This window comes from Gymnoscopelus braueri (assembly GCF_963280865.1).
Source record: "Gymnoscopelus braueri genome assembly, chromosome: 16".
NCBI classification, from domain to species: Eukaryota; Metazoa; Chordata; class Actinopteri; order Myctophiformes; family Myctophidae; genus Gymnoscopelus; species Gymnoscopelus braueri.
Window position 1 is genome coordinate 29,339,921 of NC_137616.1, and position 19,796 is coordinate 29,359,716.

The 19,796-nt window shown below is 41.1% G+C and overlaps 2 protein-coding genes across 3 annotated transcripts in view; one reads left to right on the plus strand and one right to left on the minus strand.

Annotated features, from left to right (window-relative positions):
• The window catches only part of LOC308103597 (protein EFR3 homolog B), a 41,089-nt gene extending 37,387 nt beyond the window's left edge, over positions 1-3,702 (plus strand). For both annotated transcript variants that reach the window (XM_080453660.1, XM_080453659.1), the window contains one exon: positions 77-3,702. In XM_080453660.1, coding sequence (XP_080309786.1) covers positions 77-182 — 106 coding nt within the window. In that variant the 3' untranslated portion in view covers positions 183-3,702. The remainder of the gene's footprint in view (positions 1-76) is intronic.
• Positions 3,703-4,210: 508 nt separating this feature from the next.
• Positions 4,211-13,674, minus strand: LOC308103442 (pro-opiomelanocortin-like). Its single transcript, XM_080453409.1, has 3 exons — positions 13,524-13,674; positions 5,871-6,003; positions 4,211-5,079 (listed from the first exon to the last, which is right to left on the minus strand). Exons 2-3 carry the CDS (start codon positions 5,994-5,996, stop codon positions 4,531-4,533), a joined length of 675 nt encoding a protein of 224 aa, XP_080309535.1. The 5' UTR covers positions 5,997-6,003; positions 13,524-13,674; the 3' UTR covers positions 4,211-4,530.
• Positions 13,675-19,796: the final 6,122 nt, after the last annotated feature.

Consider the following 19,796-nt stretch of genomic DNA (forward strand, 5'->3'; position numbering starts at 1 on the left):
AACAGAAATGTTAATCGTTATGCGATAAAGAATAGCCTGATGATGATGATGATGATGGTGTTCTTGTCCTCCCCAGACCTCCACCCAGCCCCTCTGGCACCATCTCATCAGGTTACGGCCAAACCCAGAGCAGATCTGTACCAGTCTACGAGATGAAGTTCCCCGACCTCTGTGTGTACTAGTCCAAAGACGTCACAGGTCACTGTGCGGTCAAGGAACTGTTCAAAGGTGAAAGTTGCCCATAGAATACTGATCAAGGGTCAGTTTGTGCCACTTCCCGACCAATGGTTGAAGTTTGTTAAAAGGGATGGGGTAAGCTGGTCCTGGGTCAGTACTCGAAGGCAACTTTATCCTGAAAGAAATCTAAGGGCCATGGGGAAAGGGGGGTCAACTCAGTGTTTAAAGCCAACTTCAAAGCAAGCTACTGTATGTTTTCACAGACCGTGTAAAGAACAGACACTGGGCTGAGAAAAGGGAATATTGTTACAACACATTAAGTACCTTCCATATCAACTGACTTGCAGCATGACCACTAACTTGAATACACTACAATTCACAAACCTTTTGACATAAGTTTTTTTTTATTTTAGGATTTCGCCCCCCCCTTGTAGGTTGCCATAGTAAGCTATAACACAAACTCGGATTGAACATCAAACAGGATATTTTAAATGGATTTTTTTATTATTTTTTATTGTCTGGTTGGGATTCGAGGAAGAAAGTGTGGAAGTAGAGATGTTATTTTCATGACACACTGTACTGCTGATATTGATGTACATGTTTTGAGGGGGTTTATTATGTGGAACTCACTGCCCTGTTCCATTCTCACCCAAATATTTGAGCTCTACATGAGTTGTTTAGTGCTCAATTCATAATTGTACTGTAGCTTTTTATTTTGCCATTTTAGTGTACTTTGCCGTAAGTGCTATTTTGTTATTTTATTGGTGGGACATTTTCCAGTTTTTATTGCCATTCTTATTATAATTTTATTTATTATTACATTAGTGTTTAGTGTTTTTGACCTTTTGGCTTAGGAGAAATCTAGTGGATGGCTTGGGTGTGTGCGTGCGTGTGTGATTTCCTCCCAAAGTGAGTGTGCCTTACAAGGTGACTCAAGCTAAAGGTGAAGCGGTGTTGTTCAGCCGAAGCCACTTGGCCAGCCACAGTCCATAGAACCATTCAAATCACCCCACTATCCCAGGTGTTTACATTCTAGTTGAATACCACATCCAATGCAAACAGAAAATTAACAATTTCTCTTCCCCTCCTTGCCATATACATGTGTATATAGACAGAAATATAGTACAAATCTATAAGCTGATGTAAAAACAAAACCCAACGGTTTTGTGTGTATATATAGAAAAGTGATGACGTCACTGACTGCACTGATTTTGGCCGTAAAGAAAAATAAGTATTTGGGTAGTATCAGATTTGTTTGTTTGTTGTTGACGTTCTCCTCAAACAACAACCAGCATGACATCAAATGGAGGTTGATGCTAGATCGTGACTTGTAACAGCCTGCAGGCTCTGTAGAGTTCACGTCATTGCCAGACTGCAAGGCGAGTTCGAGTTGGGTCTGACCGTACTCTCACTCCAATCCATTTGATTATCGTGAGGAGACAACAAGCTTAACTGCCATTTTCAGCTCGATGACACTAGCCGAAAGCTTCTTTTTATAGACCTGCTTTTAGTATCGTTGTCTGTACTTTGATGATCCCCCCCACCCCCCACACCTTAATTGTTGTAACTTCTTGCTGCAGCTGGCTTCTAAGAGTGCATTTGTTTCTTTCCAGTACATATGAACGAATGTCAAAAGCCATTACACACACACACACACACACACACACACACACACACACACACACACACACACACACAGACACACACACACACACACACACACACACACACACACGTATAAAACAAAAAGTATAATGGCAATAATTTAGCATAAGCGTGATATTTTTCATTGCTCTGGAAGGACATTGCAAGGCCTAGTGAGGACAATGCAGAGTGTTAGAAAGAGATTGGCACTCTGACTAACAAGGCCAAAGTTTAGGTAGCATGTCTCTTGTCTGTTTTGATACTTTCCTGCTTCAAGTTCTATGACATTGTAAAGAGACCCATCCCATCTTGTGCTTCAGTGAATTGACTTGTCTGACTGGGCATGCAATGTTCTGTTACTGTCCAGTTCGCTCTATGTTTGTTGTTGCCATTTAGAGTCCTGAATGTGTGTATATTTGTCCATACATGCCAGTGTATCAGATTGGCCATTAACCAGTGTTCATGTTTACTCACTTCGTCTATGTGCATTTTTGTGTTTGTAAACTGTGTCTGTGTGTGTGTGTGTGTGTGTGTGTGTGTGTGAGAGAGAGAGAGTGCGTGTGTGAGTGCATGCGTGCGTGTGCACGTCTTTACCCAAGACCAAATTCATGCCCTGTTTACAAAACAAGTTCAATGGCTCTTTCCTACGATTTGATGGAGAACATGTTAACTACTGTAACAACAGTGTGCAACCTTCCAGTTACACTCACATTATGCCACTATTGTAAAATCCTCTTTGTAGTGGCTCCTGAACTGCCATACCAACGATGCATTGTGTGAACAGCAAGTGCCGACCTAACTATTTATAACCTTAAAAACGGTTGTTCTTAGGCATTAGGTTAGAGATTGTTAAATGTGGTAAATTATGGGTTTGGAGACCTCAAACACCAGGATTCAGAGCATGTAGAAAGTTGGTATCAGTACGGTTTCAGGAGCCATGACTAATCATTTTTACAGCACCTTGCGACTTTGCAGTGAAGACTTTTAAAACTACTGAGCAGCTTGTTGTCATCACATACTGTAGTATAATGTAACCTTAACTTACAGTAATCCACTCATTTGTCATTTACATGTCTGGTAAATATATCTGTTTACATCATAGTGCCGTAGGTCAAATCTGTCAATTCTGTGAACTTTGCACTTTAAAACTGGATAACCTAGTGACAAAGGCAGCTTTTACATGGAGAAAATGCCTTACGAGCGCCAGACCTGACTTTGCATGCTAGTGATGTAGCTGTGCTGTACAGTCCTTTGACCTTCTGTGAAATTAAACTCATCTGTAAGCATTTCATTCTGATCCAGTTGGCTGTAAATTAATATTTGTTCATGATACTGGAATTCTGGCAGGAAAAATAAGCCGGAATTTGATGTTGTTCAGAAGCAAAAACACCACTCCTAATCAAAAATGGACTGTAGGTTAGCTGCATGAGCTACAGAATGCTGAAAACATTGGCGTCCATTTGTGTAGATTTTCTTCCAGATTCCAGGACAACTCATTGTCGCACAGGTCACTCAACAAGGTCAGAGACCTACACACATACCAGGCTTGTCTCTTGAGGGAAAACTGCATGTGACATTGGTTATTCTTAAAATCTTCATAACGGTTGCAGTGTCGCTCACCACAGTATTCACAGCAGCTGTCAATTTCCTCAACAGTAAATAAGTGTTATCAATATCTTGCTATGTACGGTATGAGACCTTTTCAAACTGGTATTCTCTGTGTAGTGGAGACTACAATGTATGACATGGTGTTTTTGTCAGACCATACTCTGGGGTGATACAGGGCTGTATTGTATTCTCATTTTACCATCTGTTGCTACAAATGGTTTTTATTTCTCTGTCAGATTGGATGTTTGATCAGAATAAAATTCTACATATGGATCTGAGTGGTCTACTTTCTCCTTTACAATCAACCATTTTTATTGGTGCAGTATACACTAAGAATATAGCTCAAAACTATTTTGCACTCCAATCTCTAAGCCACATGCTATTGGGATTTTCCGGATGTCACATGATTTGAAAATCTCAACAATTGATGAAGACATGCATAGAAAATAGATGGGGTAAGATGTTTAATTTAGCTTTTTTATGACTAATACCTCACAGAGTGGGTTTACTTGTCCAGTCTCTTTAGTCTCACACAGCTCATAGCCACGATGCACCTTTTTAAAAAGTACCTTTTTTATTTGAAGGCACACAAACCAACACTTGACTTTTTGTTTTATCTCTCACCTCAGCATTCATGACAAGTCATGACAATCACCATTATTCTTTGCCACAAATCCATATGATCTTTAATACATTTTGTACATAATTTCTACATGAAAATAAAATTGGAAAAAATAATTATTCTCTTGCTCCCACCCACCTCCTACCCTTGAATGGCATCCGTCCGTTATGACGTTCTACAGTATGTTGCCCACATGAAATTATATTCCCCAGCATTCAAACCAAGGCCAGGCAGATCAAGGCAGTAGGTGAGTTCAAACGGAGAACATTTTTCCCAGTTGGTGTTTAGCTAGGGCTGTTGTGTCAGAAAAATTACTATTGGTCCAAAAGATTAACTATAGCATGCTCCTGATATTGTAAAATCCCTGTCATTTTAAATGAAGTGGTGTGGGCTTCAATGGCATGCATTTTTCTCTTTAACCTTACTGTTCCCCTCTCCACATTCTGCTACTCCTTCTGTCTTTGAAACCTTTTTCACCTCTACTCTGAATCCTTGATGATTATGTTCCTCAACTGCTTGGGCACAGGCTTTAGAGATCCCTCCTCCCACGGCTTCGCAAAGCCAGCATATCTCTTGGTGGCTATTGGGCTGCCCCACCGGAAGTGATTCATCCGGTAGGTTCCATAGTTTCTCTCCTGTGGGCTCAGCAGGGAAGCTGGTTTTGGAGTGATACTTCCCTGAAGATCCACGTCCCCGTTGCCCTCATCCTCCACGCTGCCCAGTTGCCTGCGTACCTGCAGGACATAGCTGTCCTTGGAAGAGTCCTCGACATCGAGAGGGAGGGAGTAGACTTTGATAGGCCGGCGTTTGCGGCCGGCCGGTTTCCCCCAGCGGAAATGCTCCATGGAGTAGCTAGAACGCCGCTCCTCACTTCGGGCACTCGGATTTGACTCCAGGATCTTCTCTTTAGAGGTCAAACTGGCCAGCAGGACACCCATTGAGAGGCTTTCATCATCAGATGACTGCACCAAGGCACTTAGCCCCGGGTACTCATTCAGGAACACAGATGGGCACAGGTGAAAGCAGATCTGTGAGACGGTACACAAAGACACCTTTGAATACAGGTGAGTCCATTGCTACTGTGCATAAGACATTAATGGTAGTGATAATCAGTGATGGATGACGTACTCACATTTGTTACTTAAGTAAAAGAATCAATACCCTATTGTAGAAATAGTCTGTTTACAAGTTTGGTATTAAAAATGTACTTGGAAAAAAAGCACAATTACAAGTCCGGTATTCAAAATTTTCTTGAGAAAAAGTACAAAAGTATTTGCGTCAAAATGTACTTAAAGTAACAAAAGTAAAAGGGCTCATTATGCACAATGTCCCATTTCAGTTTTTCGACGTATAAAAATCGTTTGAAAATAGCCGATCTACAAGCTCACAACACGCCACGATGCGGCACGTTGTGAGCTTGTAGATCGGCTATTTTCAAATAATTATATTTAGGGCTGAAGTGATTAATGTTTTGTTAATTAATGTATTAAGGTTTTGTAATAATAATCAAAACCTACAAAGTAGCAACTAAAGTTTTCTAATAATTGTAGTAAAAAGTACAATATTTGCCTCTGAAAAGTAGTGCAGTAGAAGTAAAAGTACTGAAAATTGGAAAACACCCAGTAAAGTAAAAAATACCTCAAAAGTGTACAGTACTTGAGCACATGTACTTAGTTACTTTATACCACTGGTGATAATTGATTAATAGTAGTCCTTGCGGCTGCGATATGACTTAAGGTTCATGCATCTTATGTCAACGTTAATGAAGACAGTAATGCTGCCATTTGTTGCTGTAATTTAAAAAATGGTGATGACGTACAGGTACCAGTAGGCTGTCCTTGGAGCTCAGATCACTGCAGACAGAGTCGTTCCAGCACAGCTCCCCAACTGCTGGACTGCACACGTACACCACAACCACTGCCAACAACCAGATTGCACACAACATCTTCTGCCTGGCACAGCATAAAAGACACGCAAACAAACGTTAACTGCACATGGGATGTGAATTATTTGACAAAATCATAGAAATAAATGTATAGAACGAATATATACACTTAATTGCAATACTGTGCTTCCATTTAAAGTACAGGGGAGGAAGTAATGAATCTATGGGATCTCTACAGGATCTCTAGACGCGTTGGGTGTCATCGGTTATCCCAGCAAAGTAGGAGGCTGTGAACATGGAAGTTGGACACTTATGACCTTTCTATAGGCTACTATTATCCTTTTCTATACTAGTATAACTGTGGAAGAAATGCAACAGTCCTAGGGTTGATTCAGGATCAGTCTTGATGTGGCTAGTGGGCAGTGGTGGAAAAAGTACTTGCATCTTTTTACTAGGTAAAAGTATCAATACTGCAGTGTAGAAATACTCTGTTACAAGTAAAAGTCCGGTAATCAAAATGTACTTGAGTAAAAGTACAAAAGTATTGGCATGAAAATATACTTAAAGTACCAAAAGTAAAAGTACTCATTGTGCAGAATGTCCCATTTCACAAGTTCATAATGTATACAAATCTTTAGAAAATAGCAGATCTACAAGCTTAAATCTATTAGCAACTAATTAAATGTTTTGGTGCATTTTCAGGCTACAAGGTAAATGACACCAAATCCAATATTCTTTTCCTAAAAGAATCGGAGAGACTTAGTCCACCAGTTAATACGGTTTTTCACAATTCACCACAAGGATTTACGTATTTGGGAATAAAGATAGCCCCCAATATAGAAGACCTGATTCCATCGAATTATGATCCTATTATGACCTCAGTTACAGCATCTATTAATAGATGGGCACTACTAGGGCATTCACAACTAATGATTTGTGTGAGTCGACTGTTTTGACCAATTAGTAGTCGACTAGTCGAAATTAACATTAAAAAAAAAAAATTAAAAAAGGGGGGGGCATTGTTTTAATGCCATCCTACTACTATATTACTATTATTATTATCCTCCTGCCCTTATTTTTATTGCGTTTTAAGGGAAGCGCTTCTGGCACAGCAGCACAGCACCACAGCAGCGTCTCCAAGGATCCCCCTGCCCCATTGCCCAATAATAGGCTTTTATTGGGCATACTTTTGACCCCCTTTTGATAAAAAATAAAGTCAGGAGGATAATAATAATAGTAAGACGGGCCATTACTATGGCATTAAAAAAACAAAACAAAAAAAAAAACTTTTTTTTTTTTCAACTATTCGACTAGTACCAACAGAGTCGACTAGTGGTTATACTAGTCGACTAGTCGACTAGTTGGTGAAAGCCCTAGGCACTACTTCCCTTATCATTAATTGGCCGTATCCTGCTACCATAATTGGCGGCCACACTCATGGAGTGTACACGAGTGTATGAGGCTCATGGCCGAGCAGACACATGGCCCAACTAACTCCACATTTTCCCCCAAAATTCCTCAATATTCTGCCTGTGTTTACAGCTGCTTCCCATACTGTTACTGTACTTGCAGGATGTACAATCAATAACAAACGCATTATGCCCCAATACTTATGCAAATCACTTCGCCAGCTGCAATTTACTTCCTGAGGGTTCTTTTAACAGCCAATCATCATCATCTGCCACAAAACCTCAGCACCTTCGTTCCCCTGCAGAGCACACAGAAACAAGCGCTGCCCAGTACAGTACGTACAGTACAGTACAGGTAGAGGTACAGGACAGTACAGTACAGTACAGTACAGGTACAGTACAGGTACAGTACAGGTACAGTACGTACAGTACAGTACAGTACAGGTACAGTACTGGTACAGGTACAGTACAGTACGTACAGTACAGGTACAGTACGTACAGTACAGTACAGTACAGGTACAGTACGTGCAGGTACAGTACAGTACGTACAGTACAGGTTCAGTACAGGTACAGTACAGTGCAGTACGTGCAGGTACAGTACAGGTACAGTACAGGTACAGTACGTACAGTACAGTACAGTACGGGTACAGTACAGGTACAGTGCAGGTACAGTGCAGGTACAGTTCAGGTACAGTACAGTACAGTACGTACAGTACGTACAGTACGTACAGTACGTACAGTACAGTACAGTACAGTACAGGTACAGTACGTACAGTACAGTACAGTGCAGTACTGCAGGTACAGTACGTTCAGTACAGTACGTACAGTACAGGTACAGTACAGTACGTACAGTACAGTACAGTGCAGGTACAGTACAGTACAGCACAGTACAGTACATATAGGTACAGTACAGTACGTACAGTACAGTGCATGTACAGTACAGTACGTACAGGTACAGTACAGTACGTACAGTACAGTACAGGTACAGTACAGTACGTACAGTACAGTGCAGGTACAGTGCAGGTACAGTACAGTACGTACAGGTACAGTACAGTACGTACAGTACAGTACAGTACGTACAGTACAGTACGTACAGTACAGTACGTACAGTACAGTACGTACAGGTACAGTACAGTACGTACAGTACAGTACAGTACAGTGCAGGTACAGTACAGTACGTACAGTGCAGGTACAGTACAGTACAGTGCAGGTACAGTACGTACAGTACGTACAGTACGTACAGTACAGTACGTACAGTACAGTACAGTACAGTACAGTACGTACAGTACCGTACAGTACGTACAGTACAGTGCAGGTACAGCACAGACAGTACAGTACAGTACGTACAGTACAGTACAGTACGTACAGTACAGTGCAGGTACAGCACAGTACAGTACGTACAGGTACAGGTACAGTACAGGTACAGTACAGTACAGTGCAGTACGTGCAGGTACAGTGCAGGTACAGTACAGAACAGTACGTACGTACAGTACAGTACAGGTACAGTACAGTACGTACAGTACCGTACAGGTACAGTACAGTATGTACAGTACAGTATGTACAGTACAGTACGTACAGTACAGTGCAGGTACAGTACGTACAGTACAGTGCAGGTACAGTACAGTACGTACAGGTACAGTACAGTACAGTGCATGTACAGTACAGTACGTACAGTACAGTACGTACAGGTACAGTACAGTGCAGGTACAGTACAGTGCAGGTACAGTACGTACAGTGCAGGTACAGTACAGTACGTACAGTGCAGGTACAGTACAGTACAGCACAGTACAGTAGGTACAGTACAGTACGTACAGTACAGTGCATGTACAGTACAGTACGTACAGTATAGGTACAGTACATACAGTACAGTACAGTACAGTACGTACAGGTACAGTACAGTACGTACAGTACAGTGCATGTACAGTACAGTACGTACAGTACAGTACAGTACAGTACAGTATGTACAGGTACAGTGCAAGTACAGTACAGTACAGTACGTACAGTACAGTACAGTACGTACAGTGCAGGTACAGTACAGTACGTACGTACAGTACAGTGCAGGTACAGTACAGTACGTACAGTACAGGTACAGGTACAGTACAGTACAGGTACAGTACGTACAGTACAGGTACAGTACGTACAGTACAGGTACAGTACAGTACGTACAGTACAGTACAGTGCAGTACGTACAGTACAGTGCAGGTACAGTACAGGTACAGCACAGTACAGTACGTATAGGTACAGTACAGTACTTGCTGTACTGTACTGTACATACAGTATTTACACAATACTACCTACATAGGAAAATAAAGTCTCTTCTTCACCAGATGCAATTTAAACACTGTGATGCCTGCTCAGAGTCATATTGTGTCTAACATACACATCTCCTCTCTCATATCAGCTGTACCTGGGTAACATGGGTAACATAATTAAAATGAATATTCTACCCAAATTTTTATATTTATTTCAATCATTACCGCTGAGTCCACCCCCCTCATTCTTTACTAAAATGAAAAAACTCATTACTAACTTTATTTGGAACGAAAAGAAACCCAGATTACGATTGTCCCTACTTTTCTTGCCATATGAAAGAGGGGGGTTAAAGCTCCCCAATCTCTACTGGTATTATATGGCCACTCAAATAAGAGCAGCAATGGTTTTCTGACGAAGCAGGCACTTGGGTACAAATGGAGCGTAACACAACATCCTCCCTGCCTTTGAACCTTTATTTATATTCTGACTCTCTTAAGAATTTAAAAAGTAAGACAAAGAACCCCTTTGTTAAGAACACGATTGAAATTTGGTTTAAGGCACAGAAATACTTTGGTTCAGATTCTAAATTCTCACGTTTTTCCCCCCTGTGGGGCAACCAGAAGTTTAAACCAGGGAGCCATGACAGGGGGTTTAAATCATGGGCAGACAAGGGTGTTGCCAAGATCTCAGATATGTATGAAGTTGATGTGCTTCTGTCTTTTGAAGGACTTTGCAGGAAATATAATATCCCATTAAATAATTTTTTAAAGTACTTACAGATAAGAAGTTTTATCTTAAAAACCCAAAATAACTAAACTCAACTGCCATCTCTATCGGTTTTGGAAAAAATTATAGTAGATTATTCTGGTGGTCATGGTCAAGTATCTTTGATTTATAATGTGTTTGTTAGGATGTCTGGGGAATCCTCGGAGGGTAGAAGATTGGCCTGGTGCAGTGATTTAAATGTAGAAATAAGCGTTGAAGATTGGCAGAGGGTTTGCTATAAAGCTCAAACGCAGACAATCAATACCAGATACAAGTTATTACAGTACTGGCTGATGCGAAAGTATATTACTCCCTCTCTACTTCATCATTCTGATCCTAATACACCAGACGAATGTGTAAAGTGCAATGTGGAAAAGGGTACATTATTTCACTGTTTATGGCAATGCCCAGAGATCATGAAGTTTTGGAAAGAGGTACTTGGTATATTATCCCAGATAGTCTCAGAAGATATTCCTATCTGCCCACAGCTGTGCATTCTGGGCATATTTCCTGATAATCTCAAAATTAACAGTAATGATTATATACTCTCTTCTCCAGGCTAAACATACAATTGCGCTCTTTTGGAAAAACCCAGATAAACCAGACATCAGACAATGGTATAGAGAATTATCAAATTGTCTTGCACTTGAGAAGCTCACCTTTGCCATTAAAAAGAAATCTGCCATCTTTCAAGAAATTTGGGGACAGTAGATACAGTTTATGGAAGGTAAGGTAATCCTTTGGGTGTAAATAGATGGTTCTGCTACTTCGTACTGTGGGAAGAAAAATCATGACCATATCCGTTTTTTTTGTTGATGTTTTTTGTATTTGTTTTTTTCTGATGTTTTTGTAATGTATTTTTCTGTTTTTGGTTGTCATAATATGACAACCAAAATAATAATAACAATATTATTGTTATTATGTATGTGTATGATTTCTATGTGATGTCTTTTTGCTCTGTTTTTGTTTGATTATTTATAGACATTTAATACAAGAGCCATATTGTTATGTTATATAATTGAAAATGCCAATGAATATATTGTTTAAAAAAAAAGATCTACAAGCTTACAATGCGTCGCATTGCAACGCATTGTGAGCTTGTAGATCGTCTATTTTCAAATGGCCGAAATATATATATGTATAGGGCTGAAGTGATTAATGGATGTTTTGTGATAATAATCTGAATCTGCAAAGTAGGCTAACTAGTAACTAAAGCTGTCAAATAATTGTAATAATAAGAGTAAAAGTACAATATTTGCCACTGAGAAGTAGTGGAGTAAAAGTATTGAAAATGGGAAATACTCCAGTAAAGTAAGAATTCCTCAAAAGTGTACTTAAGTACAGTACTTGAGTAAATGTACTTAGTTACTTTACACCACTGCTAGTGGGTGGACTCCATGTATGAGACTCGATCACTTTTTCATTCATGTTTCTGCTGGTAGTACTGTACATATCGTCGTATGTTGTATGTCCCTTTAGGGTGTTTTAGGGGCGGCAGTGGCTCAGGGGTAGTGCAGGGTAGAGCCACCGGACGGGAACCGCAACGTCCCAGTTCGATCCCCGGCTCCCCCCGGATTAGTGTCGAAGTGTCCTTGAGCAAGACGCTGAACCCATAATTGCTCCAGATGAGCAGGTTGGTGCCTTGCTTGGTTTCCTCCGCCATCGGTGTATGAATGTGTGTGTGAATGGGTGAATGTAATGCACAATCTATGTAAAGCGCTTTGGATAAAAGCGCTATATAAATGCACCATTTATAGTACATCTTGCAAGGTGTACAGTACATCTTACAGTACAGGTTGTCACTGGCAAGTGAAGAAACCAGTTGTGACCTGTACCATACACCTGAAACAGCACAGACCTCTGCGGTCATCTACCCCTTGCCTTCCATTATCTTTTCATTATCTATTGTTGATTATCGACTGATGATGTACACTAGAAAGGAGATGGTTTTCTTGGAAAGGCCATCTCTGTCACTGATGTGCTTTTCACCCCAACAAATCAATAAGAACACACCCACGCAAACATAGTTAAGTCGAAACAAAGTCATGTGTGGTGAGATGAATACACACACACACACACACACACACACACACACACACACACACACACACACACACACACACACACACACACACACACTGTCGTCTATATTAAGTAATTTGTTTGCAACTTAATTACTTAATTTTAGTCTAGACTAGCACTTATCTTTTTATTGTTTTTCGTTTTTTTTCTTGAAGTTAGTTCCTTCCTTTTCTTTTATGTGAAGTGACTTTGGGTACTTAGAAGAGTGTTATATAAAACAGAAATATTATTGTTATTATTAACCGTCTCTGTGGGTGTTTTATGAAGTGTTTTTTTTATCAGCTATACTGTACAGTAAGACCTCTGCATTCATAGGTCAATCTGTCTGCATTCTGTACTATATCGGCTTCAACACCAAAAAAGCTGCTATTTTTACTATCGCCTCCGGTGAATGAATCTATGCTGGGCCGAATTGTTTTAGTTATCGCTTTTTAATGTTGTTGTACTACTGGGGATGGAGGATAAATTCATTAACTTCCCTTTGTGGAGGAGTTACATTGCATTGTACCCACTTTGCCCTGCACTAGCCTACACTTTCTACACAGTCAGTATGACTCATTCAGCTCAGCCTTGCTCAGTCTGCACACATTGACAGCCTTCTGAGTAGGAATTAAAACAGAATGACATTCATTGATTTAGCAGATGCTTTTATCCAAAGCAACTTACAATAAGTGCATTCAACATATTGTAGGTAGGCAAGGAAACTACTAATCACCAGAAGTCTTAAGTGCATACAATGACAATTGTATCATGCATCACTGACATATGTGGAATATACTGTATGGGTTAGGGTTAGATTGTAAATATGAATGTTGAGCAATGTTACTTGACTTATGAGAATTAAATTAAATTAAATACAACAAAACTGCTAATGTTGTGCATATGTAAACTGGGTGAAATGCAATGCTGTTTGAGTCTGATCACATCAGAATATATCACTTGACTGCGAACATAATAATTTAGAGCCAGACATTGATCAAATCAATCAACCAATTGTCAAACTATCAACAAAGAGGGTCAACAATGACCCCAGGCAGTGACGACGAGAGGAATTTACAACATTCACAACATTTCTTACCTTTTTTCAAACACGACTTCTCTTGTCCTGTTCCTAATGTTTCTGCTTTCCACAGGACTGTCTGCTTGCAGCCGACAGCACTGTTGAATCTCTCCCTCTCTCTCTCGTGCTCTCTTTGTCTCTTCTCCCTGCTCTCTGGTGAGTTGTTCTGTGGCTGAAGGTCTGCTGTAGCATCCTCTGTGCTGGCTCTTTTTATAGACACTAGAAGTTCAGTGCAAAGAGTCTCAAGGGCTCCTGTTGTGATTGGGGAGGGTGTGTGTGTGTGTGTGTGTGTGTGTGTGTGTGTGTGTGTGTGTGTGTGTGTGTGTGTGTGTGTGTGTGTGTATGGTACTAGGTGATGAGCTGATGACGATCTCACACACACTTTCTCTTATCAATGAACCTGTTCACATCACCAAATGTGAGCTGAGGTGTTAGTGGATTACTGTAAGTGTGTGTGTGTGGGAGGTACTAGGTGATGAGCTGATGACGATCTCACACACACTTTCTCTTATCAATTCAATTCAAAGGGCTTTATTGGCATGAGAAAACATACGTATCAATGAACCTGTTCACATCACCAAATGTGAGCTGAGGTGTTAGTGGATTACTGTAACTGCGACATCATCTTACGATGGAGTATAAATTAGGGTTATACTGTGAAATCCGGAGCATTAAAGGTAGGGTAAGTGATATTTTGGGGTTAAAACAAAAAGTATTTTGTTAAAAGGTTAAAGCACTATATTCTGATAGTAATCATTGCTATAGAGTGTTTGTTCAGTAACAGGAGTCTCACCGTCTCTCCACCTCTTTAATAAACAGAAAATACATTTTCCGGTAGGTGTCAAAATCTCAGCCAAGAACCCATTTTTAAGCTTCATTTTATAGTGTTCCAGTTCCAATTTTGCCTGCTCATTTCTTAGTGTCATCACTTCCAATTTCACTTGTTTAATCTATATCCTGATTGAGTTCTCTATCCTGATTGGATAAAATTGGAAAATGCATTTTCTGTTTTATAAAGAGCTGGAGAGACAAGGAGACTCCTTTTAGTGAACAAAACACTCTATAACAATGAGTACTATCAGAATATAGAGCTATTTAACACTTATTTTAACAAAAGAAAATCACTTACCCTACCTTTAATTTAACACTGATTTAAATGTATTATGTAATTATTATTATTTTTTGCCCAATCTGTATGGTAGAGTATGTTAATACAATATAACTCATACAATTGGGGCGGTTGTATTTGGTCTTCCTGCTCTTCTATTCAGACATATAGATCCTTGTCTGGTTGACACGGTCCTCTTTTGCCCTGAAGATCAAAATACAATTTCTCCCCAGAGCAAGCAGGCAGTTCTATTGGCTCAGTGGCTCACCACTTGCGCAGGAGACCTGGGTTCAAATCAGGATTAGAACAGGGAAGTTCGTTACCTAGTGCAGCTTCAAGTTCAATCATGACGTCTAAATGAGTGAGTCATGTCTAAACCAGTGAGTCAGAGTTAAATCGATGCTCAAGAGTTTGAAGTGTACTCAGGCTGGGAAATCAAACGTTGGAACAGCCAAGGGACTGTTGAAATGGGGCTTGTTGAGCATCTGTGTCTCATCGATCGTGATCATGGGCAATTTCTTAAAAGGATCCCTGGCTAATAAGCCTTATATGCCTTAATACACTATAATTAAGAACACCTCACCAATATTGTATTTATTTTAGAAATAGTTCTTCTTTTTCTCAAGGGGGACAACTCCCGTCACAAGTTGATGATATAATTGTTTCCATGTATGTGGTCCAGCCCTATGGAATGTATGGAATGCATGCGCTAATAAAAAAGTTTAAAAAATATTGTTTTGATGCTCACATTAACCTTTCAAGTATTACATAGTTTTTTATTAGCAGAATGTATTCCATACATTCCATAGGGCTGGACCACACACATCTTACATATCAACTTAATAACGATAATAATAATAATACATGGAATTGATATGCTTTTCTAAGTACTCAAAGATGCTTTACATGTTTGTGTGTGTTTGTGTGTGTGTGTGTGGGGGGGCCAGGGGAGAGGATAAAAAAGAGAGAACAACTTTATTAGGAGAAAAACTCTTAAAAGCATTTTACATTTTTGTTATAGAGGGCAATCATAAGTACGTAAATCCCCTAAATTAACCACTTAAACCCTATATTGTTGAGCGGAGTCCCTCAGGGCTCTATGCTAGTGTCTTTTCTGTTTTTGCTCTACATTAAATATCTTCGCGACGTTTGTAAGCTTGTAGATCTGCTATTTTCTGTGAATGTTTTCCCTCCGAACATGGATCCTGGGTTTAAGTGGTTAATGTGAATTAATCGCACAAAATAAATGCTCCTGGTGTGTAAGGACGTTTACTTGAGGTCAATGGAGGGGAAAATGACTCCATGCGGAAGCCATGCCGTTATTACACCATGCGGCATGGTCCATGCCGTTGTTATGGCGTGGCTAGGAGACGACACGTCTACAAACGGGTCTGTCTGTCAGGAGGCTGCACACTGCCAGTATAGGCCATACCTCCCACGCATTCTTTTTTTTCACATATGTTTTGTATTTTTTGAAATATTTTAACTGTCATCATTTTCTAATGGAAGTGAATGGCCATCAGATGGAGCTCAAACTTTGTCCAAGTATGGAGAGTCATACGTCAGAGATATGTAATGGATGACTTGAAATCACAGACTGACCACATTGTGTCCAAGATCCACATGGAAGCTATGCTGTTATTATTAGACCCAGTCTTGTTTTTGTTCAAACTAATAATAATAATAATTGTCATTCTGTATATAGAACAACTTATTCCGTTTTGTAGGAGATATTCCGTACAATGCATTGTAATGCACTTATAAGGCTTCATAACACTCGTGTTATACATGGTTATAATCATGCATGACAACTTATAACAAGGTTTATGAAGTATTATAAGTGCTGACCATAATGCCATTATAAGCTCAGCTGAACAGCACATTGTAACTACCATAATGTAGTCAGATATAAAGACCCTTACTGGTTGGTCTTTGGACTGGTTCGTCAGGGATGGTATTGAAACCACATGCCTTCTCCGATTTCACCTGCCAGTGAGGAGCCTCACTGGAGGAGAATGTAATCCATAAGGAGGACCACTTCTTTCCTCAACACTCCTGCTGACAGGTGCCCTGACCAACCTGTAGGGGTCCCTATAGTGCAGTAACAAAGAACACCCTCTCCATCCGCCTTACCTTGCACAAAAACAATGTCCCACCACAGAGGATTCCAACCCCTAGTCTCCTTGGTGTATGAGATGCAGTTGTATGATGTACCTCCCCCTTCATGCAGACAAAGTTTCATGTTATGGAAGGGTCTGGGTTTACCCATAGTAGTCACAAAGCACCATAAGGATCTGCATGCGTATGGCTTTTGGCGTGCGTGCATGTTCTCATATACTCCGACTCATACACTCTTTAGACTTTAGTGTCACTAACGAGAGTTAGTGACACTGTGTGTTTGTGTGTTTCCCCACAGAAAAGGAAGACTGGTGGTTGGGAAGGCCATTGCTGTCGTGATTAGATACTGTGTGTGTAGGCCTACTGCATGCTGTCCATGGCATGGTTGAGCATTGAAGGTCGTAAGTCTGAAGTAGCCTTGGTAAACAAAGGTTCCCAATCTATGTGGCCGATAGGTCAGGAATGTTTAGTGTACATGACGATTGAATGATTCATGCTGTCTTGTTGTGCAACAGATGAGTCTTTTAGCCCACACTAACGGTCTATGGAAGATCAACTATGTTATAGCCACAGCAGCCAGGATAAAGGCAATAGTGGGTGTGCTTGAAAATATGTATTTTATTTTATCGACCACTAGTTGAGAAACAGTGCAGTAAATGACCTGGTGACGTCATAGAGTTCAAAATAATAGAGAGGGCAACCGAAATCCCCTGCCATCCACTTGCATTGAGTTGCTCACTCAGCGCATGAAGCGAATTCACCCCTTCTTCCGGGTTAGAAACATAGAGTTAAAAATAATAGAGAGGGCACCGGATATCGCCTCCCATCCACTTGCATTGAGTTGCTCACCCAGCGCATGGGCTCAATTGAACCCTTCTTCCGGGTTGGAAACGTATTGGAAAATGTGATGGGCGCGGCCTATTTGGGGCTCCAGTGACGTCACTGAAGCCCCATGGGCTCGTTCACATACATTGGCCACACCTGCAATACCTCAAATGGCCAGCATGTTCAATTGGCTTCAATGAAACCACTGGGTTCTGGGGGCTTGGTTAGAAAGTGTGATGGGCGTAGCCTATTTGGGGCCACTGTGATACGTTCTGCGTCACAGAAGTGACGCGTTTTACGTCACAGAGGTGCGCGGCCCCGTGCGCAAGCTTGTGCGCAAGCTCGTGAGTCGAGCCCATTGGTCGAAACAGTTTTCGCTCGTACATTGTGCAGTGGCCCCGTCCGTTTAAGCTGCAGTACCTACGAATGGCCAGCATGTCCATTTCGCTTCAATACAACCACTGGGTTCTGGGGGCTTGGGTGACGTATAATGACGCGTCAATGTTGTCAGTTACTGGGAAGTCGGACGTCAACAACTTCCACAGAGTTAGAATCTCAAGGGAAATTGTTGCCTGGTTGATTCACCATTATTAGGAAATGTGCCCATAATCAATCGCATGTGTCTGCTCGCTCATACATCAGTTAACATTTTAGTTTAATGTGGAAGGTTAAGAGAACAGAATAAGGGCAACCATGGGAAAGGAATAGATCAGTGGTTCTCAATCTTTTTTGAGCTCTGGACCACTAGCCTATCTCAGTTAAATAATGACTGTTAAGGGCTTGATTTAATTCACCTCGAATTAACAAATTCATTGAATTATGCCCTTAACAGTCATTATTGAATTTCAAGCTTTTCCCCCAACACCATGTATCCCCCCTCCAAACACAACAGTGGTCCCCAGGTTGATTCTCAGTCAGGGTGATGGTCCCTGGTTCATAATTAGTTGAAAACCCCTGATGTAGATGATCAGCCCTGGCAAGGCAACCCGGCCTGGTGGACTTGTGAGCGCACTTTTCTAGGCGATTTTTTTGTGTGTGTGCAAATAAATAAAAAAGGGAAGTTAAAATATTCTTCTGTTGAAGAGGTGTGTGTGTGCGCGTGTGTGCGTGTGTGCGTGTGCGCATGTGCGCGCCTCACAAGCCATTACTTGAGCATAAGTACACCAGTACTTGAACTCAAGTACAAATTTGACTGAGCAACTTTCACTTGTACTGTAGTTGCATAATATTTGAGGAGTATTATCTGTACTTTGACTCAAGTGGGGTTGAGTACTTTGTCCACCACTGGTTGTTAGGCATGGCAACGGTTTGTCTTGTGTGTGATGTCAGGTCAGAGCTCTGGTCAGCCTATGTAGCCTAAGTGTTGTAGGGTGAAGATGTCTTTAGGCATAGACTCCATTTGTTATCCACTATGTGGGAATGAATGAGAGAGAGACAGATAGACATGCCGATATACTCCGGAGCATTAAGACGATTAGTAAACATGTATACGTGGGTCTTCAGTAGCAAGTTCAGTCCAAAGAAGACTCCTCCTCGCTGGTCTGCCGCCCCGTCCAATTATGAGTATCGACCCCCTGAGTTGAATGTTGGGGGGCAGAGCTTCAAATTTGAGGAGGGACATTGGATACCATCAGAGTCTGGGGATATCTTTCCCGGTAAGGAGGTACAGAGATTGAAGAAAATAAATATTCTAGAAGAGAATAATGTGGCCACCGTCAAGCCGGAATGTGAGCATGAGCCACTGGACCAAACCACGGAGGTGGAAGAGCTGCGAAAACAGTTGATGGCCCCTCAACGACTGCAGCTCCTTGGGGCCCAGGTGAAGCAGGAGATGGAGGAGCAACCAGTAGTTAGAGAACAGCTCAAGAAGTACAGGTCAGAACTGCAACGACTGGCGGCGTCGCTGAAAGGCAAGGTTACTGGGCTGAGGGACAACTTAAGCCAACAGGTGGATCGCACACAGAAGCTGTCAAAAGGGCCGGGAGAGAGAGATACGCTAAAGATGCAAATTGACAGTCTGCAGCATGATGTTGAGGTTGTGAAGGGAATTGTGGAAATGCAGAAAGCGGTACTGCCTGAGAAAGACAGGGAACTCCTCCACATGGTGCAGGCCACCTGTGAGGAGTTAAAAAAAACTACCAGTTTGCACAAGGATAACCTTGAGTTGGAGAACTGCATGGCAACACTGGAACAGGAGCAGGTGATGCAGCGTGCCACAGGCAAGGCCCAAAAGGTAGAGT

Bases quoted from the DNA above. Each gene is read 5' to 3' on its own strand.
- LOC308103442 (XM_080453409.1), bottom strand. From the start codon at position 5,996: ATGTTGTGTGCAATCTGGTTGTTGGCAGTGGTTGTGGTGTACGTGTGC. The intron at 5,080-5,870 runs GTACGTCATCAC...ACCGTCTCACAG, and splicing joins AGGACAGCCTACTGGTACCT to ATCTGCTTTCACCTGTGCCC.